We start from the raw sequence: 27,828 nt of genomic DNA, 5'->3' as shown, positions 1-27,828 counted from the left end.
TTGTTAGATTCTAATGAAGAACCATTGAATCCAGCTGTTTTTGACAATAAATCAATTAATTCTTTACTCTATGCAGATAACCTGGCTCTAATGACTCAAACACCGTCTGGATTACAAAATGAAATCAACATACTACACACATACTGTAATGAATGGAAACTAGAAATCAATTTGTCTAAAACAAAAGTCATGAAAACATCAGACACGTGGAACTATGGCAATAAAAACATTAATTGCGTTACAAGCTACATGTACCTTGGAATTAATATTGATGACATCATCAGGAAATTTTGAAAAAGCAAAACAAACACTATCCGAAAAAGCATCTAAAGCTCTGTTTGCGCTCAACAAATCACTATTATTTAACACAAATATCAACATCTTTATCAAGTTATTCAATACCATTATCAAACCAATATTATTATATGGTGCAGAAATCTGGGGTTCAGAGATCATTGATTTCACAAAAAGAATGCTAGAGGTGCTATTGAAAAAATACAAAGAATTCTTGGACTGAACAAATATGCTGGCAATGCAGCTTGTAGAAGTGAGATTGGTAGTTTACATACTTCCATGTTTAAATATTAGTTAAGACTACGGGAACTTCCAGAAGACAATATAACAAAATGGTCATACAAAAAAATCAACATAATAGTAATATTTTGATGCACACAATAAAAGGCATGTTGACAGAAATTAATCAGAACTCACTGTATGATACAGAGGAAACAATCTTAGACTCAAAATCCAAAAATTTGATTAACAAAGTGAAATGTCAAATGAAACAAAAATACACTGATCATTGGAGATCAGACATAAGGAAAGATAATAGAAAATTACGTACATACTCAAAATTTAAGAAAGATTTTTGTTATGAACAATATTTATCAAATGTTGTAAATATTAAACAAAGAATCAAAATTTAGGATAAGCAATCATGACCTTGGTATAGAAACAGGCAGATACACACACCCCAAAACAACATTACAAGATAGAATTTGGCTACATTGTGATTCGCATAATGTAGAAGATGGAGAACATTTACTCAGATTGTCCAGAATACATGACATTACGGCAAGATTTGTTCTCACATATAATATTCCCAAAAGAAATCAAAACTAATAATGAAAAATTTCAATTTATAATGACAATAACAGACAAATTATTATTATTATTATTATTATTATTATTATTATTATTATTATTATTATTATTATTATTATTATTATTATTATAGCGGCATTTAGCTCCATAGATGGGTATCGACATTGTAAGTTTGCCGTCCATAAATGTAACTCTCAATGTTAGGGGTTAAAGGTCATGACCTTTTAAAATGGCGGTTGTGTAAGAAAGACCAAAGCAGCGACGTCGGTAGTTTGTTCACGTATCCGTAACCGGTATTTTAAACAAGTTTACAATGAAGTATTTAAGCGCTAGTCGATCTCAGTACCACTAACAGATATCGTTATCCAATCATCTATAAAATAACTGGATAAACAGTGTCATGTAGTTACTATTATTATTAGCACCAGAAATGTCCCAACCACAGTACGTAAGTTACGGCATCAACCGTGACTGTGAAACTCTACTCCATAAATTTGTTCAGACTGAAAGCGTACGATACGAGCAGTTTGCTGCTATTTGGAGGCAGATGAACTTCACTCTTGTAAGATGGTTAGTAATAATAAATTTTCTTTATTGTGTTCTGCTTCGATCGTCATCTTCTATTTCAGGTATCAATTCTACTGTAGCTGGCGAATAATTTTTCCCCAAAAAATAGGCACAGACAAAATTATGAAAACAAAGTCTACAGGGGAAATGACAGATATTTTGCATTAGAGCGAGATCTGCTCACTAACATCATTTACCTTACTAGGTGGTCCAGGGGCATGCTTCCCCTTACAAATGTTGAAATCTAGACCCTCTGAAATGCTATTTCCTGCATTTTGAGGGGCAAATTTTGCTGACACAAAGGGTTTCAGTTTCAGTAACCCTTACTGTTATTTTTAATATTCACATTTGATGGTCTACTTGTCAATTCGTTTTCTATGTTGTATTTTACAACGGCTAGCATAATAGGTGATTTTCTGTTCAACTGTGAGATCTCGTGAGATGCATGAAAGACCCGCGTTGAATGTCTGCCGCACAAACCGAACAATTTGATTTTGAACTTGAATTTCTTTATTTCGTAGCTCACATCGACCGACCGATCATCGACAGAGGAATATTGCTTTCGAATACTCTCACTTAATCAAAATTGCCTATCATCAAATGTGTACAGCACATTATTAAGCAAGGGAATGCCCCAAAATATATTTTCCTGTTTGTCGAATCCCACGCGATGTTTGACGCTGCTGTGACCTTTGTTTCTCCTGTTTTTACGTTTGATTTCACGAATAACGCATGATTCTCGCAGTGAACGGAAAATGGTCTATTGAAAACACTTTCTTGTCCAGAACAATGTATTCAGACAATTGAATTGCTGGTACTTGTATATACTTCTTTAAAACCAAAATTTACATTTTCACAGCAAATGAACAAATAAACTTCTCATTGGTTAACAGTGTGGAAATGAATTTAAAAAGCTTTTACATAGATGTGTATAAAAAAGGCATGCTGTACAACCATTTTATCTTAGTTAATTAATATTCATAATTTGGCTATAACATAAAGACTAACTTTGATTGCAAAATGTTTACATGACAAAAATATTATTTTCTTCACTGCAGTGGACTCAAAACACAAACACATGTTAAAGAGGTAAGTTTTTTTAAACTTTATTCATCCATACAATGAAAAAACATACAAGATAAAAATGTATAGTATATTTATCATATGAAATATTCATAGTCAGAAAATGGTTATTATCCTGCAACTATCATCTCTTGATACTTTAATAGTTTCAACAATTTATACCAATTTCTGAGATTCAGTAAAAAAGAAAGAATTATACAACTACCGTAAATCTGTTTACCTGGATATGTTGATTTGAGTGTTTCCCCATGAAAAAACTCAGTAATTTTCCTTCTAGTTAATGACATTCTTTAATGTTGATTCTCTGATGGGGCGGAATGGTTGAATTTATGCATGAGTTTTCATGCTGTGTTATCGGAAAAATAAAAATATTTATGGCTTGCATGCATCTTTAATTTAGCAAATACAGTAATTTAAGTAAACCGCTGTTTTTGTCTGTTCATCGTTTAACTTTTACATGTTCTATGTGAATATAATATATCATTTCTGTCAGATCTGGTACTAACAATTGCTGTTATATTCAAGTGTACATTTTTTGCTTTCAGTTTATGGAGGACACTTTCTTGACTGTGACTTCATTCTTCTTGCCACCATATGGATTTCAAGTTAGAGTTGGTGCATTGTATCTATTATATGCTTTCTACTACACTCAAACTGAGGAACCTAAAATAAAGGTACATACAATGGTGATGATACAGTGGTTCTCTATGAGGCGTGAATCATGAATTAGGCCACACACAAAAATTATGTTGCCCTCAAATTTTTTTTTTTTTTCATTCATCAAATTCGTGACAACTAAGAGTATCGTAAATAGCCAAGGTATATGGACTTCATAGTATTCGGAACATGTCAGAGAAATACAGATCAACTCAAGGTTCAAAGTCGCCACTTACGGGGACTCTGGGGATCAAACAACAGTTAGGGATTGTTAATTTCTAGAGGAAACACTTTTTTACTGCTTAAAATGGTCAGTTTCTGGGCTTATTAAAAAAAAAAAAAAAACGCGACCCGATATTTTTCGGTCGGTCGCTGAGGACAACAAAACAATTCTTTTTTTGGCCTTATACATGAAATCAAACATGGAAGAATGAAGGAAAAACAAAAGTCATAGCATCGTAGTGGCCTCAAAACATTGCACAGGATTTGACAAATGTGAAAGTATTGTCGTTCTATTTCCATGCTCAATATCTGATGATGGTCAATGATGACAAAGTAAGGGTATTTTAACACCATCTCCCCTCTGAAAGATTAGCATTTTGACATTGACCCACTAAAAAATTCAAATCATGCAATTTTTGCAGCAGATTTTCATTCGCTAGATGAGATCTACAAGTGAGCTGACAATCACCTAAGCTGTCATTACAGAATTTTACAATCATTGAACTATTCACAATGTACGTACTTTCTTTGCATTTCAGGCATATTCAGTGGGTTTTAAATTCACAGTTTTATCATTTAGATGTGTTCTATGCTAAATTTTACATATTCACTGGGTTTTAATTTAGCGCATTTCCCAGTCAGCGAAATAAGCAAAATTAAATCCCAGTGAATAATTAATCCTTTTACAGTATTAATAAATAGAATTTTAAGTGATTTCATATGTTTTTTCACCAGATTCGCATCACTTTAAACCAATGGCCCAGTGTGCTTGCATTCCATGAAGAAGTAAAACGACAACAACATTTTGATGCCGATTATATCTTCCGAAAACTTCGAATGGAGAAGGCTTTTTTATTTGTTGCTACACCAGCCAAGGTAGGCGCCTGTTTCAATGAATTTCATGTATATTTTAAACATACATCTGCTTAGTGTGAACAAATTAATAATTTATTCAACTATTTTGTGCTGACTCTTCTGGGGTAAAGGCAGGCATAATGCTCACTTACACCGATTTACCAGAAAGTACCAAAAATGGTCAGAATTATCCTGGATTTCAATGGCATGATAAATATTCCTGTCTTAGGTAGCACTCAGAGTCTAATTCCAGGTACGCTCCTGTATCCTTTTCAGTATTTATGATGCCCTCGTTGGTAAGAATTGGAAATTGTATCACAAAAGAGCTGTAGTGCAGATGCATTCAAATAGTATGTTAACAAAATATATGACACATGTTGTACATGTATGGGTTATATTTAAGGATGCTGTATACTTCTTTAGTCCCCGTTCAGACGAAGTCCGAAAACGGGGACTTATAATTCGGTCTCCGTCCGTCTGAAGTCATATCTCAGAATCCCTTGGACAGATTCCGTTCATTCTTTGCGTGTGCCTAGTACTTTATGTGGGACATATGCACATGCAGTGGTTTAGCGATTCGATTCAAAATGGCCGACTGGCAGCCATCTTGTTTTTTGAAAATGTTGTATTTTGGACATGCTTTGTCAGTTGTCATTCAAACTTGGTACATAGATTATACATGTTAGAATACATGTTCATGACGATTTATTTCGCACTTGGATCAAAGATGGTCGACTGGCAGGCATCTTGTTTTTGTTTTTTTATGTGGTATCTTGAACGTGCTCTGTCAATTTTCATTCAAATTTCGCACATACATGTACTTTATTTTATACATGTTAGGATGCATGCGAGTTCTGAGGCCTGAGATTTTCTTTCAGAGCCATCAAAATCGCTGAGACTGACCGCGTCACAGCAAGGTCGCGCGTCCAGTAAACAGATCGGTTAAAGTGAGTTGCGTGTTTGGCATGAGTGGAAAGTCCTCACGCTCGGCTACCGGTACTTCATGTACCGGGTCGTCGAGTAAGAGGCCCGACGGCGGAGGTACCGATATTTTTCCCGGTCTCCCCCGCTGATCGGAGGGCATCCTCACAGTCTGTCCAAAGTCCAAAGCAACCCCGTCGGCAAGTCTCTCCCTGTCCGCCTGAGTGCGGAGTGGGGCGCAGAGCACGCAAACGGTGTTGATGGGCGGCATTGGTTTGCCGCGGAGGATGGTAGTGGCGCGCCCCCAGGGAGGTAAGAGCCAGGTGGTGGCTCCTCACTCTCCCTGGGCGGATGTCTACCCGGCAGCAAGGGAGGCATGTTTGACGCTCACCTCTGCAACCAGGGGGGACAGGCACGTGTTCGGTGAATGGCCAGGTCACAACTTACATTGTAGTGACTACTTCAGGCCTTGGGGAACTCACCTCATGGGGGAAGGGAGCCCCCCCCCCCCCCCCCCCCCGCAACTGCCGGAACTAAGGCCAGGCTTCTACCCAAATGTGTTCGTAGTACCAAATCTACAAGTGGCAGGCGTCCAGTTTTGGACCTCGGCAGACTGAATCAGTACGTGCTCCTCGATCGGTTCCGCATGGAGACACCATTCAGGGTTCTTCTCTCCATCCACCGTTTTGACGGGCTAGCCTCGCTGGACTTAAGCGGGGCCTACCTGCACGTACCGATGCACCCAGTGAGTTGCCATCTCCTTTGAATCGCCCAGCTGGGCCAAGTATTCGAATTTCGGGTGCCCCCCATTCGGGTTAGGCACAGCGCCCTACATGTTCACCAGAGTGATGAAACAGGTAGTGCTGCTGCTTCACCAGATGTCGGTACACCTCAATCCGTACCCAGACTTCCAGTTACCAACAACCCAGGCAAGGGGTAATAGCCAAATGTGTCAGGCTAACACGGGATTTACTCCACCAGTTGGGCTCATTAGTAAATCGACAAGTCCCACCTCGACCCAACGTACAGTTGGTGTCCCTGGGCATGGAGTTTTGACACAGAGGTAAGCTTGGCTTAGCTATTTCAAGCGTAGTGCTTAGCGCTAAACATCCTAGCCGAATGCCTAGTCAGCGTTCCCTCGGTGTTCCTCTGGGAACTAATACGGATTATCGAAATGATGACCTCGGTTCGAAGGGTCGTTCCCCAGGCCGCACTACGCAGCCGCCCGGTATAACGCTTGTTATAATGCCGAGCTCTCCTATGGGAACTAGATAGGCGGGTTTCGATCTCGGACCAAGTGAAGGAAGCCCTGCCCTGGTGGTCGTCACTGGCCAACCTCGGACAGAGGAGCTCCTTAGGCCCGCTCGCCGCAGGTATGACTCTGGTAACAGATACCTCCCCCTAGGGTTGGGGAGCGCATCTATTGGGCCAACAAGCCCAAGGATATGGCCCCCGCATTAGTTTCGGGACTACCATATCAACCGGCTCGAACTGAGAGCAGTGTACTTAGCACTACCACGCTTTCTACCCGTAGTTCGAGGAGTTCGAGTCCTGCTCCGCACAGGCAATGCAGCGGTGGTTTCCTTCAAGAAGGAGGGGGGACACATTCCCCATCGTTGTCAGTCCTAGCGGAGCAAAATCTTCCTTTGGTGCCTGGAATACAATGTGGAGCTAGCCGCACACCACCTTCCAGGGGTGAGGAACAGTCTGGCGACACTCTTTCAGGGCGGCTCCGTCTCCAGAACACGGAGTAGCTGATACCCCAGTGGATAGCCTCTAGGCTGTTTTGGCTGTGGAACGGTCCAAGGTTGGACCGTTTTGCCGCACCCCGGAATGCAAAGCTCCGGACGTACGTAACACTCCTGCTGACTCCAGGAGCCTGGGCCAGGGTCGCTTTGCTAGCCCCGGGGACCCACTTAGTTGTGTACGCCTTTCCTCCCTTCCCGCTAGTTCACCGGGCACTGGAGAAAACTTCGACAGGGGCACACCCGTATATTATCATGGGTTGCACCCAATTGGCCAAGCAAGGCCTAGTTTCCTCTTCTGTTGGAAATGCTAGTCGAAGCGTCAGCAGTGCTTCCGGACTTACCGGACCTGTCGTCCCAACCAGACGGCGCACTACCAACGAGCCCAGCAGGTATCACTTACACGCATAGAGGCTCTCAGTAGACCCGCACATACGAAAGCCTTATCTGAGCGGGCTGCCAACGTCCTATCCAGGGCGAACAGGGATTCCACCAATGCGGCCTACATTTCTGGGCCGCAAGCATACACTGATTGGTGTAGCGGAAGGGAGATTGATCCATACCATCCCTCTATTGGCCAGGTAGCAGGCTCCTTCGTCCACCTGTTTGACGAAGTGGGTTTGTCCTGCGCAGCAAGATTGGCTACAGGTTGGTCTTGTCCCCCACCACTCAGAACGTACGGGAACAAGACTAGCCGATTGTCCTATTATTAGGAGACTATTTACTGCTTTCCAGACGCCAAGACCCCATACAAGGGAGCCGCCCAACTGGGACTCGTCGGCTGTGTTGTCTGCTCTAAGCAGACTGCCCTTTGAGGCTCTCCAATCAGCACCACTCAAATTTTTGATGTGGAAAATAGTCTTCCTACTGGCCCTTGCCTCAGGTAGGCGCCGGTCAGAGCTAGGCGCGCACTGTCCTTCGCGGACGGTTGTGCCACTTTTATGGACGATCAAGTTGTACTAAAGACACGAATCGGGTTTCTCGCCAAGAACCAAATCCCAGGACACGATCCTCAACCGATCATCCCCCGGCTGGCAAATATTGTCAGTCCGGAGGATCAGGAGGAATTGCTTCTCTGCCCGGTCCGAGCGCTGAGTTGCCACGAGAACAGTACCAGGTTTTCTAGATGGGGAACCAAACACATGTTTTTCTGTTACGGCCCTGGCAAACAGGATAAGCCGGCTTCCCCAACTTCCATCTCCAAGTGGATTACTGCGACTGTACTGGAGGTCTATAATACACTATCCTCCTCAATACAGACCTTGCAGAGACATCAAGTACGAGAACATGAGCGCTAGCTAACTCACTAGCGCTAGCGTCAGGTGCCCCCTCAAACACATTCTGAGGGCAGGCTTCTGGAGAACGCGGAACGTCTTCATCAACTACTACTTAAGAGACACCCAATCTATTGAGCAGAGTCTCTTCAGGTTAGGCCCCGTCGTAGCGGGTCAGGCTTTGTTTGCTGACCCAGCCCGAACGACCACAGGGGCCTCTGCGCATAGGCGATAAGTCAGTCTCGGCATTTTTGCGGGCAGATTGTCTGTTCCACTAGCACTTCCTGGAAGCTCCCAGGTTTCGCTTCGGTCGACCTACGCCCTCATGCGAACTGTTTCAGTCCTACTTCAAGCTTATCACCCCCTTCCCGCTAGTTCACCGGGCACTGGAGAAAACTTTGACAGGGGCACACCCGTATATTATCATGGGTTGCACCCAATTGGCCAAGCAAGGCCTAGTTTCCTCTTCTGTTGGAAATGCTAGTCGAAGCGTCAGCAGTGCTTCCGGACTTACCGGACCTGTCGTCCCAACCAGACGGCGCACTACCAACGAGCCCAGCAGGTATCACTTACACGCATAGAGGCTCTCAGTAGACCCGCACATACGAAAGCCTTATCTGAGCGGGCTGCCAACGTCCTATCCAGGGCGAACAGGGATTCCACCAATGCGGCCTACATTTCTGGGCCGCAAGCATACACTGATTGGTGTAGCGGAAGGGAGATTGATCCATACCATCCCTCTATTGGCCAGGTAGCAGGCTCCTTCGTCCACCTGTTTGACGAAGTGGGTTTGTCCTGCGCAGCAAGATTGGCTACAGGTTGGTCTTGTCCCCCACCACTCAGAACGTACGGGAACAAGACTAGCCGATTGTCCTATTATTAGGAGACTATTTACTGCTTTCCAGACGCCAAGACCCCATACAAGGGAGCCGCCCAACTGGGACTCGTCGGCTGTGTTGTCTGCTCTAAGCAGACTGCCCTTTGAGGCTCTCCAATCAGCACCACTCAAATTTTTGATGTGGAAAATAGTCTTCCTACTGGCCCTTGCCTCAGGTAGGCGCCGGTCAGAGCTAGGCGCGCACTGTCCTTCGCGGACGGTTGTGCCACTTTTATGGACGATCAAGTTGTACTAAAGACACGAATCGGGTTTCTCGCCAAGAACCAAATCCCAGGACACGATCCTCAACCGATCATCCCCCGGCTGGCAAATATTGTCAGTCCGGAGGATCAGGAGGAATTGCTTCTCTGCCCGGTCCGAGCGCTGAGTTGCCACGAGAACAGTACCAGGTTTTCTAGATGGGGAACCAAACACATGTTTTTCTGTTACGGCCCTGGCAAACAGGATAAGCCGGCTTCCCCAACTTCCATCTCCAAGTGGATTACTGCGACTGTACTGGAGGTCTATAATACACTATCCTCCTCAATACAGACCTTGCAGAGACATCAAGTACGAGAACATGAGCGCTAGCTAACTCACTAGCGCTAGCGTCAGGTGCCCCCTCAAACACATTCTGAGGGCAGGCTTCTGGAGAACGCGGAACGTCTTCATCAACTACTACTTAAGAGACACCCAATCTATTGAGCAGAGTCTCTTCAGGTTAGGCCCCGTCGTAGCGGGTCAGGCTTTGTTTGCTGACCCAGCCCGAACGACCACAGGGGCCTCTGCGCATAGGCGATAAGTCAGTCTCGGCATTTTTGCGGGCAGATTGTCTGTTCCACTAGCACTTCCTGGAAGCTCCCAGGTTTCGCTTCGGTCGACCTACGCCCTCATGCGAACTGTTTCAGTCCTACTTCAAGCTTATCACCCCCTTCCCGCTAGTTCACCGGGCACTGGAGAAAACTTCGACAGGGGCACACCCGTATATTATCATGGGTTGCACCCAATTGGCCAAGCAAGGCCTAGTTTCCTCTTCTGTTGGAAATGCTAGTCGAAGCGTCAGCAGTGCTTCCGGACTTACCGGACCTGTCGTCCCAACCAGACGGCGCACTACCAACGAGCCCAGCAGGTATCACTTACACGCATAGAGGCTCTCAGTAGACCCGCACATACGAAAGCCTTATCTGAGCGGGCTGCCAACGTCCTATCCAGGGCGAACAGGGATTCCACCAATGCGGCCTACATTTCTGGGCCGCAAGCATACACTGATTGGTGTAGCGGAAGGGAGATTGATCCATACCATCCCTCTATTGGCCAGGTAGCAGGCTCCTTCGTCCACCTGTTTGACGAAGTGGGTTTGTCCTGCGCAGCAAGATTGGCTACAGGTTGGTCTTGTCCCCCACCACTCAGAACGTACGGGAACAAGACTAGCCGATTGTCCTATTATTAGGAGACTATTTACTGCTTTCCAGACGCCAAGACCCCATACAAGGGAGCCGCCCAACTGGGACTCGTCGGCTGTGTTGTCTGCTCTAAGCAGACTGCCCTTTGAGGCTCTCCAATCAGCACCACTCAAATTTTTGATGTGGAAAATAGTCTTCCTACTGGCCCTTGCCTCAGGTAGGCGCCGGTCAGAGCTAGGCGCGCACTGTCCTTCGCGGACGGTTGTGCCACTTTTATGGACGATCAAGTTGTACTAAAGACACGAATCGGGTTTCTCGCCAAGAACCAAATCCCAGGACACGATCCTCAACCGATCATCCCCCGGCTGGCAAATATTGTCAGTCCGGAGGATCAGGAGGAATTGCTTCTCTGCCCGGTCCGAGCGCTGAGTTGCCACGAGAACCGTACCAGGTTTTCTAGATGGGGAACCAAACACATGTTTTTCTGTTACGGCCCTGGCAAACAGGATAAGCCGGCTTCCCCAACTTCCATCTCCAAGTGGATTACTGCGACTGTACTGGAGGTCTATAATACACTATCCTCCTCAATACAGACCTTGCAGAGACATCAAGTACGAGAACATGAGCGCTAGCTAACTCACTAGCGCTAGCGTCAGGTGCCCCCTCAAACACATTCTGAGGGCAGGCTTCTGGAGAACGCGGAACGTCTTCATCAACTACTACTTAAGAGACACCCAATCTATTGAGCAGAGTCTCTTCAGGTTAGGCCCCGTCGTAGCGGGTCAGGCTTTGTTTGCTGACCCAGCCCGAACGACCACAGGGGCCTCTGCGCATAGGCGATAAGTCAGTCTCGGCATTTTTGCGGGCAGATTGTCTGTTCCACTAGCACTTCCTGGAAGCTCCCAGGTTTCGCTTCGGTCGACCTACGCCCTCATGCGAACTGTTTCAGTCCTACTTCAAGCTTATCACCCCCGAATTCGGCTGGGGTCTAGCTTTCTCGGGCACACTGAACCCTGTCACCACAGCAGCAGTGGCTTCTTGCTTCGGGGACAGCACAGGCAAAGTAAGACACCACCCTTCTTGGGTCTTAACTTAGGTTTTGGGGTGTGTTTTCATCCCAGACTGGGGAAAAGTTTTTCATCATTCTCCTTTTTTTTCTGTTTGCTCGGAAAAACCCACCACCTATCGGTGTCTGACTCTGCCTACAGTTCAAAATAGTCATTTTGACTGACCGGAGACTATGGTGGGTAATTGAACGTAGTGAATTTAGGCGAGGGTTCTCCGAACCTGCCTATTCACATAGTTCATACCCACCATAGACTTTGGGTCCCCCCCAACCTCCCCACTCTTTCCGTCGCGTTGGTCTAAGTCCTTGAGGTGGAGAGAAAGGAACCAGAGTGATGGACACCTACCTGTGATGCTGCCAGGTGGCCTCGGTCACGTGGGTTTGTGACGTAAGGGGTAAAAATATCTTGAGGTCATGGGGCTTCCCCTGACCTGGATTCTATCTCTCCGTCACCGGCAGAATCGCTGATTAATGCCTACAGTTCAAAATAGTCATTTTGACTGACCGGAGTCTATGGTGGGTATGAACTATGTGAATAGACGGGTTCGTAGAACCTTCGTCTAAATTGGCTTTGTTCTTGGTCAGCCATCTTTTTTTTGTCACTGACATTGTTTGTCTTCTCAGTCTGAAAATAACTTTTACATTCACAAAGTCAACATAAATGTGGATCTCTTTGGCATGAACAAATACCTTTTGTTGCGACACAAATACAATATTATCATTACTTCATGCAGATTACAAAGTTAATGCATGTGAAATAAAGAAAATATGATCCATTGAAATAAAAAAATGTTTTTATGATTTTTGAAATTCCAGATAATGAAACAAAATGGAACATATTTAAAAAAAATGGAAGTGTACAGATCTATTTGTAAAAATACAGCAGCTAATGCTTCAATGGTAGAACATGTTTATAAGTGAGAATTAATTGCTGCATGCCCAGACAGAGCCTAACCTCATTCACTGAATGTGGATAAAAAATAATGTTCATTTTATCATTCCTAAAGTAAACATTTGTACATGTATTGTATTAATTCTGATCAGTTAAAGTAATTTGAACATTTGGTTCTTCAAGTATTACATAATGTGGCAATATAAATATTAATAATATTTTTATTCAAACAATTAACTTTTCAGAAATGAATATGAGGTTATTAAGAGGATACCTAAAAGTATGCACGAAGACAGTACAGCTGGAGTATGCACATTGGTCGATGCGTGGCATACTGTCTGAGTGCATACTTTGGGGTATCCTCGTAATAACCTTATTATTATACATCTTTTCCTTCCAAGGATACACCATGGGAATGGTCTAAAATAAGGAAAAGTTACAGCGTGCCATAATTTTGTGGTATTTTACAGGGTATTTTCATCCTACCGTATTAGGAAATTTGAATTCCAAATATGAAATGATTACGCGCTTAAGCGTCCTCTAATAATAAAAACAAACATGGCTGCCCCCAGAGTTTGGCTGGACTCCACATAAAGAAGTTCACTGATTCTGTTCTAAATTGTTTGGATTGCGGCATTCCCATGGTGTATCCTTGGAAGGAAAAGATGTATTATTACGAGGATACCTAAAAGTATGCACTCAGACAGTATGCTGCGCAATGACCTCTGCTGCACGCCGGTCAATATTCCAGCTGTACTGTCTGCGTGCATACTTTCATGTGGTATCTTGGTAATAATAATATTACAAGACTTTTTGTCACCGATACATATTGCATGATACATGTGGTGAATAAAATTATATTCATTATTCGTAAAATTCAAAACATTGGAACAACATAGAATATTTCTCATTATGGTAATAGTACCAGCAACACTGAATGTGACGTTTTACATCGCTTCTGTCTTTTAGGTAGTGCAAGAGAAGAATCAGATGGATGCTATTGATATTGAGTCTAATTTAGACCGACCCAGTGTCTTATCAGATGTATTTGAAGGTGAACCACTGGAGGTAAATGCTTTTATTAGTTTGCTGTCATTGTAGATGACAGAGCAGAGCTGTTCTTATAGGTGCATGATTGCCCGTCGTCGTCCATCCGAGGTCTGTCAAAAATTGCACTTTCAACTTCTTCTTGAAAACTACTAGCACAATTTCGTTGATACTTGGTATGTAGTTACATTTGGTGGATCTCTATCAGATTGTGCATTCATGACGATATCAGTTATTCGCTGAACATCTGTAGATTCTATTGCAGCACCAGTACACAGTCTAGTTCCATCCCATTACGGCATGATTTTTAATTGCCTTGTTTGGTCAGTACCCATTCAGACAGAACAGGGACTCATAGTTTAGTCTTTGTGTGTCTGTGTTTGTGCATGTGTGGTAACAACGTTTTGACGACTTCAATTTAACTTTACACCAACTTGTGACGACAGGACTTGCATTGTGATGACCCTCACTATTTTCATAATTTATTTTAATATTTAATTGAATTTAAGTCAAGTTTGCGTAGTTTAGGTTTAGGTAAGAGGGAAGTTATGATTCAATTTATATTAATATTTATTAAACCTAAGCTTCGCAAACATTTCTATGTTCAGTCACAGGATATTCAACTTTTATTTAATTAAAACGCAATTCTACGTTGTATTGCATTAAGTCCAATTAAAAACGCAACCCTACAACTGTATATAGGAACACGTTTTAATTGAGTTCATATTGCATCCATATTGAAAAGTTATTCCAATGTGTGTCGTTATAATGACGGTAAGATGTATGGTGTGTATTCATATTAGGAATTTTACATTTTTTTCTCAGCAATTACAGAGAATTCATGACAAATACCAGAGTTTGAAGTGTGCAATATCTGGGAGTGATGTGGTTGACAGGTCACTTGATATGGTGAAGGAACCGATAGCAGAACAAATATCCAGGTAAGAATTAGCTGTTAGGGTCTTTCTCTGAAACCATTGCACTAGTAATTTAGCACAAGGCAAGTATGGTACATATTGGTTACATAACATTTGTTATTTATTAAAATACAGCTATTTTTGCAATAGAGGCGTACTTTTTTTTGACTTAAAATGCAAAATAATATGAGGTTACATAATAATATGATTTTCAGCTCATGTAATTTGCATATCATTAAATAACATACTAATTTGCATATCGGCAGTGAAAATACTATTCGTCAGACACATTATAGCTATCGTAAGCTTACAGATTCACTGTTCTAAAATCATATTTTTTGTGTCCGATGTTCTACAATAATATACATTAATAGGTTTTTCAACGAATGCACATACATTGTATAAAGATACACAAACACAAAATGAACAAATATGATGCTTATTTTGTTCATTTGCATATTTACAGTGGAAATACTGAGTATATTTTTAAGGGTGCAACAAAGTAAACTGCATTACATATAATTATGTAATATAATTTATTTTTTTGGTAAATATATTTAATAGACTATTTACTGGTTTTGGTGCACATGATTTTCTGTAGGATTATGTCAATAACCTATAGTTGGTTCTTAAAGCGCGGTAGTCGTCGCGCCATGTATGCGCGAGATTTATGAGGCTTATATAAACAAAGTTGGTGACTTTGTTTGTTGTGCCGATCACCGAGTACAAACTGAGACGTTACCAAGCTTTAATAGGTATTTTTAAGTGATAGGTAGATTTTAGGAAGGTATTGAAGGAGTCACCAGCGGTAATTAGTTCAAGTCGCGCACAGGTCAAACCTCATACTTGTGATTTCCATTAGAAGAACGCATTAGCTTATGGGAAGATCGATGTTTATCAACACAAATGTTGCACATGCGCAGTGTGGCGACCACCACGCTTTAATGTCACCACTGTTTCATGCATACAAACAAACAAATAAGTGAAACACTATGCTGCATTTCGAAGCAAAGATTTACCTAACAAGTTTTATATATTCATACTGGCAGATTGTATGTCATGCTTGGACTGAAATACCATGATATGATTCGCTAACCCAAAGTATGTCATCAGACACATTGTTAACACTGGTTAATTGATCATCAACATTCTTTTTTGTCATCAGAGTTATTGATGAACATGAGGAGTGGAGAAAAAAGAAGAGAGAATTGTCAAGAAAGAGTAAACAGGGTGCCAAGGCAACATATGGTAGTGATGAGGATTCTGATTCTGATGATGGTGATGATAATGAGGCTTCATCTAGGAGGAAGAGAATAGCTGAAATAAAGAAACGATCATTTGCAGGTGTTAGCCAGGTGAGTTGTCATTCAATGTAGGACGCAGGATTTTTGTTCTGTTGTAATTCCAGGTAACTTTTGTAATCCCAGTTATCTCAAGCTAAGTCAAACACTTCAAACCTTGGCCCAGGTATTGTTTATATTCTCTGTTATCTCAGTTTGAGTCAGCAACTTCATGTTATGGACCAGGTAACCTTTATATCCCCAGTTATCTCAGCCTAAGTCAACCACTTCATGTTATGGTCCAGGTAACCTTTGTATTCCCAGTTATCCCAGCTAAGTCAATCACTTCATGTCATGGTCCAGGTAACCTTTATATCCCCAGTTATCTCAGCACAAGTCAACCACTTCATGTCATGGTCCAGGTAACCTTTATATTCTAAGTTTTCCCAGCTTAAGTAAACTACTTCATGTCATGGTCTAGGTAACCTTTGTATTCCCAGTTATCCCAGCTAAGTCAATCACTTCATGTCATGGTCCAGGTAACCTATATATTCCCAGTTATCTCAGCCTAAGTCAACCACTTCATGTTATGGTCCAGGTAACCTTTGTATTCCCAGTTATCCCAGCTAAGTCAATCACTTCATGTCATGGTCCAGGTAACCTTTATATTCCCAGTTATCTCAGCTTAAGTCAACCACTTTATGTCATGGTCCAGGTAGCCTTTATATTCTCTGTTATCTCAGCTTAAGTCAAACACTTCAAATCATGGTCCAGATAACCTTTATATTCTCAGTTATCTCAGGTTAAGTCAAACACTTTATGTCATGGTCCAGGTAACCTTTATATTCCCTGTCACCTCAACTGAATCAGCCACAGTGCAGTGAATAACATTTCTGTGTTCCCTGATATCTTGTTTATTGTAATGAGTTTGAAGAAATCTCAATCACATTTGCTTGTGTCATAGTGATACCCATAGTTATGATCAACTTTTCCCAGTACAGATTGTACCACTTGTACCATTTCTGTACTGTTTTGTCTTTAATTATGTCAATGTATGTTCATTATTTTGCTTATTATTCATGGATGATGTAATAATGTTCTCTGATTTAATAGTAGGGTTGCAACGTTTATTTATGACACTTTAGAGCGAGTCCAGTAATATGCATGCAGACGATTTCTAGGCATTTCAAACAGAGCTCCGAATAATAGTGTTTTGGGTGAATGTGGGAGATATCCCATTTACTTTTATACAGCAAAGCGGTGTGTGAAATGCTGGGCGAAATTTGTCAATATGCCACCTTCCAGGTATCCACGCAAATGTTACAATATGTTGTATAACATAGAAGAGTCAGGGTTGAGATCAAAGAATACATGGGTAGCTGAAGTGAAAAACTTCTTATTTCTATGTAACTTAGATGAAACGTGGCATGCCCAGGAGGTTAAAAATATCAATATATTTATGGATGTTTTTTGCGAACGATTCAAATATTTCTTGCATCGTGAATGGGTTGGGGACATATGTACAATGAATAAATTAGAAACTTACAGAGATTTCATAACTACAATTACACCTGAGCATTATATATTTTCAGTTAATATTTTTAAACATAGAAGCTATTTATCAAGATTCTGTTGCTCAGCCCATTGTTTGCTTATTGAAGCTAACCGAGGAAAAACGGAAAGAGATCAAAGGGTTTGTACTCTCTGTGACTTGAACCAAAATGAAAATGAATATAATTTTCTTTTAGTCTGTACATTTTTTACAAACCTCAAAGACAAGTACATGTACTTACCACATTTTTTTTTATAACCCACCTACTTTTAATTAATAAGTTCATTGACTTAATGAAATCAGAAGATAAAAATATTTTCATGTGGCTTGCAGCTTTTGTATTTCAAGCCCTAAAGTTAAGGAGCGAAATTACAGAATTGTTGTAATATTAATATGATGATTGTAAATGTACATATATATTATTATTTTGTTTTCACATAAGCTACCTGTACAACTTTTATGGGCCTATGGCCTTAAATAAGTGAAGACTCACTATGTTCACTGCTCATATTCTTGGGGAAACACCATACCATGTTGACAACCATATCAGTCATTCTCAAGTTTATATCAGATTAAAAAACCGAAAGCCATTCAGCTTAGTATGTATGTCAAGTCCTAACACTATATTCATTGATATCCATTCAGGTATCCCGATCACGACGACATCGACAGAACATTTCTGACTCTCCTGAAAAGTCTCCTAAAAAGAAGGTGAAAAGAGGAAGGAAAAGAAAACAAGTCAACTTTGATGAAATGGATGAATTGAGCAATCAAGGTAATCAGTTTTCTTAGTTCTTCAAACCATTAAAATGTTGGCAGTCTCTTGATTTTGAGTGTTTAGTTACAAGTTGTAATGAATCTTTTGTTAGTATGGTGTCTGTGACAGTTTAATTTTAGTTATTATCTCATTGTATAGAACATTATCTATTTTTTTTTGAGGAAAACACTATAAAGGGATTTGAGATTTGCTGGAATATTTACAATATACAAACATATGTTTGCCTATCACTTTCATTTGACTTTTTTCCACTGACATGATTTTTTGGTGGATGCTTACTCTATATGTTATCTGACTCCCATGTAGGTGTTCTTGATGTTTCACTTTCATCAAGTTTGTTTATAAAAAGTTTTAGAACTTGTTAGAACCTTTTGGATAATGGCTTTTTGTTACTTGTGTAATTATTATGTGTACAACATTTATATGTACCCATATCAAATCATTGTTATTATGAAATACTGAATTTTACAAAACTGGACGTGGTTGTTTCACAGAGGCCAGTACAGCAGATGAGACTATTAGTTCAGTACCTAACAATGACATCAAACTTAATATGCCAGTACTTGTGGAAGGAGAAAATGAAACAACAATAAAAACCAGATCAAAGAAGAGAAAACAAAATAGTGAAAGAGGTAGTAAAAAAGTGACAAAGAAAAATAATGCAAAAAAGCAAAAAAAGTGATTTACTTTTGTTATGCCATTTGTCATGGTATTCATGCACGTGTTTAACCGAGATGTAAGCGTTGCACATCGAAATATACAATAATGTGTTCATATAGCTACTCTCAGCTAGCAATAAGTGATATATTCTGGGGATGTTATTGGTTGATTTTGAGTTTAAATAAAATTGTTATTACCTATAAGATTTGTGTATGGCTTAATTGTGTATTTGTGTGTCAACTGTGGACGTAATGATTATCATATTAATAAATAGTGAAGAAGAAATAACATATCCAAAAGATATGTCCAAAAAAACTATATGGTGAAAATTAAGTGATGTCAGGACTTTCAGTAAGAGTGAGCACATTAGCTTCAATCGATTATCTCAATTTGTTTTGTTACTTTTTCATGGAAACAAATTGTTGTGATATTGTAATTCATAAATGCAAATCAAATGTACATTTCTAAGAAAACTAATTTCTGTGAAAAATATTGTTTGTCTTTTTTTTAAACGTATTGCATGTTTCCTCTTTTTGAATAGAGCTCACTGATTTCTTTCGACGCATTCATTGTTGTGTGCTGTCATTGTTAAAGAACAAGTTTGATTGGGATCTGAGTTAAATTTTCTTATCAATAAATCCTTTGTTCCACCTATATGATTTTAATAGTATACAGTGCGTCCATATTGATGGTAAGACACAACGTAGCTAGGGCTGTGGCCACTTCAAAGATGTCCTGTCAGGTTTTGTAGGATCATAATTATTATATATATATTATGTATATTTAAAAGGGCAGGTATGACTCGTGCAATCCTCATGGGAGAATCCTCATTATTTCCTAAGTAGCCTGTTGCCATCCACTTATCGCATTGTTCTGATAGGAACTAATGTTCTTACTCACAGACAGTTACCAGATAAAAGTACCAAAAATTGTGCTTTACATGAATATATGTCTGGGCATAGGCATGGTAGGACTAGTTTTCTTCAATAGGGGTCTTAGTATAGGAATTGTCAATACTGAAATGCTGCCAGTGAGTTCCCAATGTCAATGTGGACCCATGAATAGCACCTTGAGCTGCCCTATAACTAAACTGAAATGGCATATTTCGCATAGATACCAATGAACCTTAAAAGCACTGGAACCAAATAATATGGACACAGCCTTTTAAGCAGCCAAGTGGATATCTGACACAGTTCGGTATGAATTCCTAAAGTTCATTCATAAAGTGCTGATGAAATAATGGTCATTTTACCATGTTCATAGTGCTCATATTTGCCACTTAGTTTGAGTAAGGTTGACTGCATCACCAGAGCATGTGTGTCTTTTATCACATGGAAGACCCGGGAGAAGATAATGTATAGGACAATAACTGCACACATGGCTGAAGCATCAAGGTAATCTAAAATAAAATTTATAGCTATTCTGCTTTAAACACAATAACTGAATCTTATATATCCTAACCAAATGGTTTTGCTGTGAATTCAGCATTCCTGTATAATGGCCCATGTCTACGAGTTTCGATTTGAATCTCATTTTTATGTGCTTGTCCATACCTTTACTAATAAAAGCACTTCTCGATGCCCATGTCAATGAGAGGTAGATGGTATTGTTAGTTCGAAATTACATTCACATATACATATAAACATGAGACTTGAACTCTGCAAATGCTTCGCCCTGTTCTCTGAGAAAATGGATATAATCATTTCGCTGACATCACATCTACCAAAGGAAGGAATTGTGTTGTGTGTCTTGCATGTTCATACCTAAAAATGTATATCCAGATTTGTATCACACATGTACATCAGGTCGAATGGCGTTCTAATGTGCATCACACATTACCATAGCTCTACCAGGTGTGTCATGTCTAATATGTATCTATACGTACTGGACACAGAGAAATGTATCAACTCCTACCATATATAGTAATGGATTGGCTCCTGTGGAAACACAGGTGATGTACCTGAAACTTTATGCTCTTTAAATCGGCTAGATTGAGGACAGTTTGAGACCACCATTTCAATTGGTATTCTCTATGTTGTTGCTACGTGATACAACCATCATTCTGACTTGTATTAACTGCTCTGCAATCTTCTGCTATCAGCAGTGCCCTCCAGAATAACTGTTTTCCTCTGCAAGCAAGACTCCTGTATTTTGTCATCGTTGTGTTGCAGAAGTTATTGACTGTCATCAATTTCCGCATCCTGGAACTGTGAGTTATCACCAATGCACACTTCCCTAGGTAATCACCTCAGTGAATTTATTCATTGTATTATTCTGTGCTTGTTTCTTGTAATTATTTTTAGGGGTATTAAAGCCAGGAGCTTTAACTTGATATTTTGGTGAATGCGTGTATCATTTTCAGTACTACTGTCTTGTCTACTAGTGACCCCCCTGTTCAGTGTGAGTTCTATGGGTGCCCCTCTAAATAGCGATAAGCAAGCCTTACACTGTGACACCATTCTATCTGTAATCTGCCACCATGCCTTTTAAGCATCACAAATAAATGCAGAAATATCAACGATATAAGCAACGTTTTTCATAAATGTATGTATTCAATATTATAGAAGAATGTCAACATCATATGTCATGAATGAATATACTTATTAACTAGCATATAGTGATGTTGTCTCAATCGCTGGTACATTCTTTTTATCCCAACGAGTTTTCTAGTTTGCAATTCTTTCCGAAAAAAACAATCATGCTAAATTATGCTAAAAGTGACCCCAGGCCATGGTCATCTCAAGGTCACATGTTGATTGCATATGTTTTGGGGTCAGGAGGTCACCCCTCCGTCAAGATCTTTCAAGAAAAGGTCAAAGTTATCTCAAGGTTCCATGTCACTCTGTCATATTGTCTAACGTTCTTATTCTTAATTCAGTCACATGTACAGTAAGCAAATATTGCGAAAATATATTCTGGTAATAGTGACAACGACTTCATGTTTCAGCTTCAATTTCCTGTACACCATCATCAATCATACATATCCATGCCTAACATACACGTTTACGTACGTTTCCTCTTACAGGATATGCCCTTCCACTGACCATTGCCTCAATTACTAACCCGTCATAGATTCCACTTCTATTCACCTAGTAACTGCCATCTGCACTTGTCAATTACAGCGTTGAATTGGAGGAAGTTAGCTATTTTCTTTTATAGTGCGAAAATACATAATAAATCTTTTTAATCTGTCAAATCGAGGTCATCACCATTTGTTTGCGACGAGTCAATTGTGTATCAGGGGGAAATTCTTTTCCTCTGGGGTTCTCCACACTTGCCAGGGGGGAATCTCGTCTCGTCTCTCTTGAGGTGCGGGATCGGGGAAGTCACTTATACTTTACAGTCAAATAAGACACACACAATGAAATACGTTTCAACTCTCGTCTTAGTCGGTCAATCGAGCACTCTATAAGACACAGCGCCCTGGGGAAAAATCCCCAAGACTATCACAAGGCTGACCCAAGACTCTTTTAGACTGCGTCAACACTCGCCTCAAGGCTCTCCAGGACTCGACTTAAACTGCGTCTCTCGTGGAGTATTCGCCAAGACCAACTCAAACTCTCTTTATTCATTTTCAAAACTCTAACCAATTACAAAACAGTAAAAAGACTCTAGGGCGTAACTTTCAATCATACAGCCAATCTCACTAAGTACTGAATACGTCATATCTTTTGATTAATCGTTCACTACATTAATAACTATGAATACCAACTGTCAGAATTAATAGTCAGAATAGCGACAGTTATCTCGTAATTAGTTCCAAATCACTGAGCCAAGTTCCGTCCAAAACTTCAAATAGGCCTAAACGATGACAGACATAACACAGCAATTCGCTAATAATCAACTAATTAAGTCGGTCAACAGATACGCGAAAACTAATTCATGATACATCCCTTCACCCAAACTGAGATATGCCTCCTGGCATAACACGTTCATAAATCAAAGATACCGTCAGCCACTCATCATCATAGGGTTAAATACAATACTAATAAAAGGTATAAATCAAAAAGAGTAAAACACACTAATTAAGAAACTGATTATAAAGTCTAAATACAATGGTAATAAAGTCACAAATATCAACGGTTATAAATCTAAAACAAGGGAAAGGCTACCAATCGACTCATTTTTCTCAAAACAGTTCGCTGAGGTAACACTTCGCTGCACTGTCTCTCGTTACTAAGGTTACAAACTCTATATCAAAAGGTCAAAAAAAACTAAGGCGTGGCGGTGTAACCAAGCGATCAGCCAATCGCTGCAGTCGACAGCATGATCACGTGATTACCAGGGATGCGTCTCTCAGTTAAAGCATTGCAAAGCGGTAACTAATAAACAATGAATAAAAAACAAGCTATTAATCAAAGTCCTGTCACATACGCTTATAAACTTCAACTGAACTCACAAGTCGTTAATCTAAACACAAGTCATATGGCGTGGAAACGGAATGCAAAGACAAAGCTATCATAACACATTACTCCTCTGGCAAAAAGACGGGAAAGGCAAAACGATAGAAACTACTAAGTTGCATATAAGGCTGTCCATCATGAACAAAAGCTTGCGATATCACACAATACGTATATAGACGCACCACCTCCATTCCAAAAAGATATTAAAAAACGTTACAAAGTGCTCTCAACTCAAAAAGCGTCAGAAGTATTCCTGAAACAACACATAAACAAAAACAACTCTTAAAACGTCGGTATCTCTGTACATCAACAAATCTCAAAACTCTGAAAAACTCATTAAAACACCATAAAACTTCACAAAACTCAAAACACTTTGTTGCAAATACTTGTCCACTGAGGCGCGCTTAAATCGTTATAAAGGACCTCGAACGTCACCAAATATCAGTTCGAAACAAAGATCTGGGCGCTTACATACATACAATTCGACACCACAAAAAAAACGGTAAAAACGATAGGAAAAAGCAAGCAATACATTACATTACTGAGCAATAGTGTTGTGTTTCTGGAAAAGAGTTCAACGTCCTTGAGTTACACAGTGTCAGTTACAGTGTCCAGTGAGCGGTTCTCTAAGCAATACACAGATAGCTAAAGTTCTAATTCAAAGTCTATATAGCGTCTTCTTCTTTCGTCGCGTTAGTCCGGGGTCGTTTTTTCATCTTCTTGTCTTTAATGCTGCTCAATTCTTAATTATACAGTCCTATACGATACTGGTCCTTCCGAAGGGGCTTCGAAGTCTTCATCTCTTCAGCGTTGTACATCGGTGTTGTTCGGGTAAAGTCGTTAGTCGTCAAGTGCAGTTTCCGAGTCGTCTCTGCCATCGAGCCAGTTAGTTCGGTTCGCAAGAAAGACACACCTTCGCCATTTCACTTTTCTTCACAGGATGTCAATGTGTGTTAAACACCTGCCCGGGATCTCCACTCACGTATCAGGGGGAAATACTTTTCCTCGGGGTTCTCTACACTTGCCAGGGGGGAATCTCGTCTCGTCTCTATACCTCGTCCCCTTGAGGTATGGGATCGGGAGAGTCATTTATACTTTACAGTCAAATAAGACACACACAACAAAATACGTTTCAACTCTCGTCTTAGTCTGTCAATCGAGCACTCTATATGACACAGCGCCCTGGGGAAAAATCCCCAAGACTGTCGCAAGGCTGATCCAAGACTCTTTTAGACTGCGTCAACACTCGCCCCAAGGCTCTCCAGGACTCGACTTAGACTGCGTCTCTCGTGGAGTATTCGCCAAGACCAACTCAAACTCTCTTTATTCATTTTCAAAACTCTAACCAATTACAAAACAGTAAAAAAACTCTAGGGCGTAACTTTCAATCATACAGCCAATCACACTAAGTACTGAATACGTCATATCTTTTGATTAATCGTTCACTACATTAATAACTATGAATACCAACTGTCAGAATTAATAGTCAGAATAGCGACGGTTATCTCGTAATTAGTTCCAAATCACTGAGCCAAGTTCCGTCCAAAACTTCAAATAGGCCTAAACGATGACAGACATAACACAGCAATTCGCTAATAATCAACTAATTAAGTCGGTCAACAGATGCGCGAAAACTAATTCATGATATGTGCATTGGATGTGATTCGTATAAACCCGTTCTTTGTACCAGTAGTCTTGGCGCAACATCGCTCTTTCATAGATTTTACTAGGATAAATTATCTCCTATCCGGGCACAAGTGAATAAAACATGCTTTAAATGCAAGGCAAACCACATTAATGTCCGACGCACTGTTGACTTATTAGATCGCTAGTCAAATCAGACCAGAGGCATTGATCAGGGATTTTAGAAAAACACTTGCTAAATCAATTGCTAAATACTTCAGAATGACCAAAACAGGAATTGTTTAAAGCACTGGAAGATAAAAAAATAGCGTGTTTCAACCAATCGTTTACTAATTCCGATTATCTATTTTGGAACACAATAAATCTTTATACACTTGCGCAAATCTATTCCCATATTTGGTCACAATGCGTGAACGTCCTTGCACAATAACACCTTGAACAAGGCAAGAACAAGTGTATAATAACCATTGAATAAGGATGAGAAAGTAAGTATAATGAGTTATATGTTGTATGATCTGCATGTTTAAATAAAAGGACGACACGCTGTCCATTAGTGCGTGGTAACGGGGCAACTACGGGGATGTGGGCAATAATTATTTAAGCTAACAACTGTCACCAAAGCCCTTTCATTTGAACAATAATAAGTATATCGCCATATTGTATTAGAAATGCCCATGGCAATATTCGCCTCACACAACAATGCGTCTAGACCCCTCTCTGAATTCAATATAACGTTGTGAGTGATTTATTATTGTTTTTATGAATCATAATCATGGGAATTAAACATGTTTTGATAAATTTGGGGTTTCTTTGTTGAAATGAACTGACTTGTCAATAAAGGTTTACATTATCGACATAAGTTTGATAGTGATGATTTATACCACACAATAATATGCAGTGTGAAGTTATGTTTGAATTTCAAATGAGAGATAAATGATAATAATTATTTTGTGTGTGCAGACATTGAATGTTCACGAGTCGCTTACACATACAACCTCGTTCCTATGTTCGTGCATTGACCTCGAGCACTACCCAGCTATCATCTCATAAGCAGTAACGATCGTGAAAATGTGGCATTTTATTGGCAGTGCAAGGTATTTTAATGGCTATGTACATGCATATGTAACTCGTGTCTAAATGTTCTGCTTCTGACCAGCAACAGTGCATTGGGTTTCTAATTTATACGTAAATTGTACTGAATGTATTTTTAGTGTAAATAAAGGCTTTGAGCGACTTATTCAAGACAAATCACAACACTTCAACTGTGTATATTTTAGTTCCAGCGAAGGAACTAACATATACTAACTAATATATCATTTACTTATTTCCGAGTGAAAATTGAATGTTGGCACTGCGACAATAGAATGATCAGTATAATCAAAGGGGTCAATGCTAATAGTTTTTTCCCGAGAGTTAATTGGTTTTGACACCTCGTTGATTTGCATGTTTTTCAAATACTATAGCAACAACCACTGTTTCTGTTTTTGCAACATAAAATATTATATACCTGGTCATCATTACAAATGTTTGTAACCTTACGATTAATTCCTCATCTGTGCCTGACCGCCGTCGTTGTTTGCTGTGAACCAAGTTCACCCCTCAAAGAAATCCCACAATAACTAAATCATCTAATGATAAAGGTAAATCATCTTCTATATGATTTCCGATTCCAAAGCTCAACTGATTTACCATGTAGCGGCAACCAATGCTGTAGTAGTATAATCTTGTCTACATGTCCATAGTGTCTAAATACCACCCTCCACAGTCCACCAATACGCTGAATACCATTGATATATTCAATAGAAATCACTTCAGCAATGCTTAATAGTGTAACTTGAGAAGTATACACGGATTTAACTTGATGCAGTTTATGCAGCTCTCTTGGTCGTGGTATACGTTAATCAAAATAGCTTAAGCGGCCAATAAGAGCTGCTAAACTGCAGCAAGGATTTAACGTATAGCCTTAGCTGTCTTCTTAAAAAACAGCTATGGAACAAAACAGCAACAACTATCAGTGTATTAGGCCACATTTTGTGTTCATTCTATATTCTGTATTCACCATTGGCTGCAAATTGTATTTTTTTGTTTTTGACTTGTTTTTTTTTTGTTTTTTTTAGAAAAGTTTTTATTTTTTGTTTTCTTTTTTAGATTGTAGTTTGTTTGTTTTTTATTTCTTTCTGTAAGACCCTTTTTATCCTTTCCTAAGGATTTTATGCGTCTAATAAAAAAATAAAAATAAATAAATATAGCACATGTTGTGATACCCACTACCTGTGGGTGTGTTTTACGTGTAAAAACGATGCTACGCTCTGATAATGATACTTATACAGTGTAAATTGCTTGGAAGCTAGCTGGCAATGACATGAAATAATCAGGATCGAGCCAGGAGGTGTTTATCAGATGACCTCGTTGCAGGAAGCTGTATTTGCTTATGCCCATTGATGCAGTCTCACAATGTCTGTGTCCAAGTCTGCATCAGGCTTTAATTCGTCTCGGACTTAGTGTTCAAGTACCCCCTTTACTGTCCCTGACTTAGTGTTCAACTACCCTTTCTACTGATCCAGGCTGAGTGTTCAAGTACTCCCTCTACTGTCCCAGCCTGAGTGTCCAATCACCCTCCCTGCCATCCCAGACTGAGTGTCCAAGTACCCTTTCTGCTGTCATATAAGAGACAAAACAAATAATGAATAATGACCCTCAACAATAGAATGGAAGTTGGTACAGCAACTTGAATGGAATGGTAATGACATCATTACGTAACAGTATGAGTGATTCCTGGTAATAACACATTTGTGTTGTTCCAGTCAAGATGTACAGATTCGCCCCGCCAACCTGTCAGACATGAAGCAAATCAGTGCTGTAACGTTTGCTCAACAGTGGA

At 40.1% G+C, this 27,828-nt stretch overlaps 1 protein-coding gene across 1 annotated transcript; it reads left to right on the top strand.

Annotated features, from left to right (window-relative positions):
- Positions 1-1,337: 1,337 nt before the first annotated feature.
- On the top strand, positions 1,338-19,103 carry LOC100373005 (snRNA-activating protein complex subunit 1-like). Its single transcript, XM_006825666.2, has 9 exons — positions 1,338-1,674; positions 2,730-2,760; positions 3,300-3,428; positions 4,369-4,509; positions 13,636-13,734; positions 14,539-14,654; positions 15,796-15,985; positions 18,108-18,237; positions 18,735-19,103. The coding sequence occupies exons 1-9, from the start codon at positions 1,535-1,537 to the stop codon at positions 18,920-18,922; spliced, it is 1,164 nt and encodes a 387-aa protein (XP_006825729.1). The 5' UTR covers positions 1,338-1,534; the 3' UTR covers positions 18,923-19,103.
- Positions 19,104-27,828: the final 8,725 nt, after the last annotated feature.

Source organism: Saccoglossus kowalevskii, chromosome 7 (assembly GCF_978046115.1).
Source record: "Saccoglossus kowalevskii chromosome 7, keSacKowa6.1, whole genome shotgun sequence".
Taxonomy (NCBI): domain Eukaryota; kingdom Metazoa; phylum Hemichordata; class Enteropneusta; family Harrimaniidae; genus Saccoglossus; species Saccoglossus kowalevskii.
Note: the sequence above shows the minus strand (reverse complement) of the source record. Positions and strands in the feature narration are given on the sequence as shown.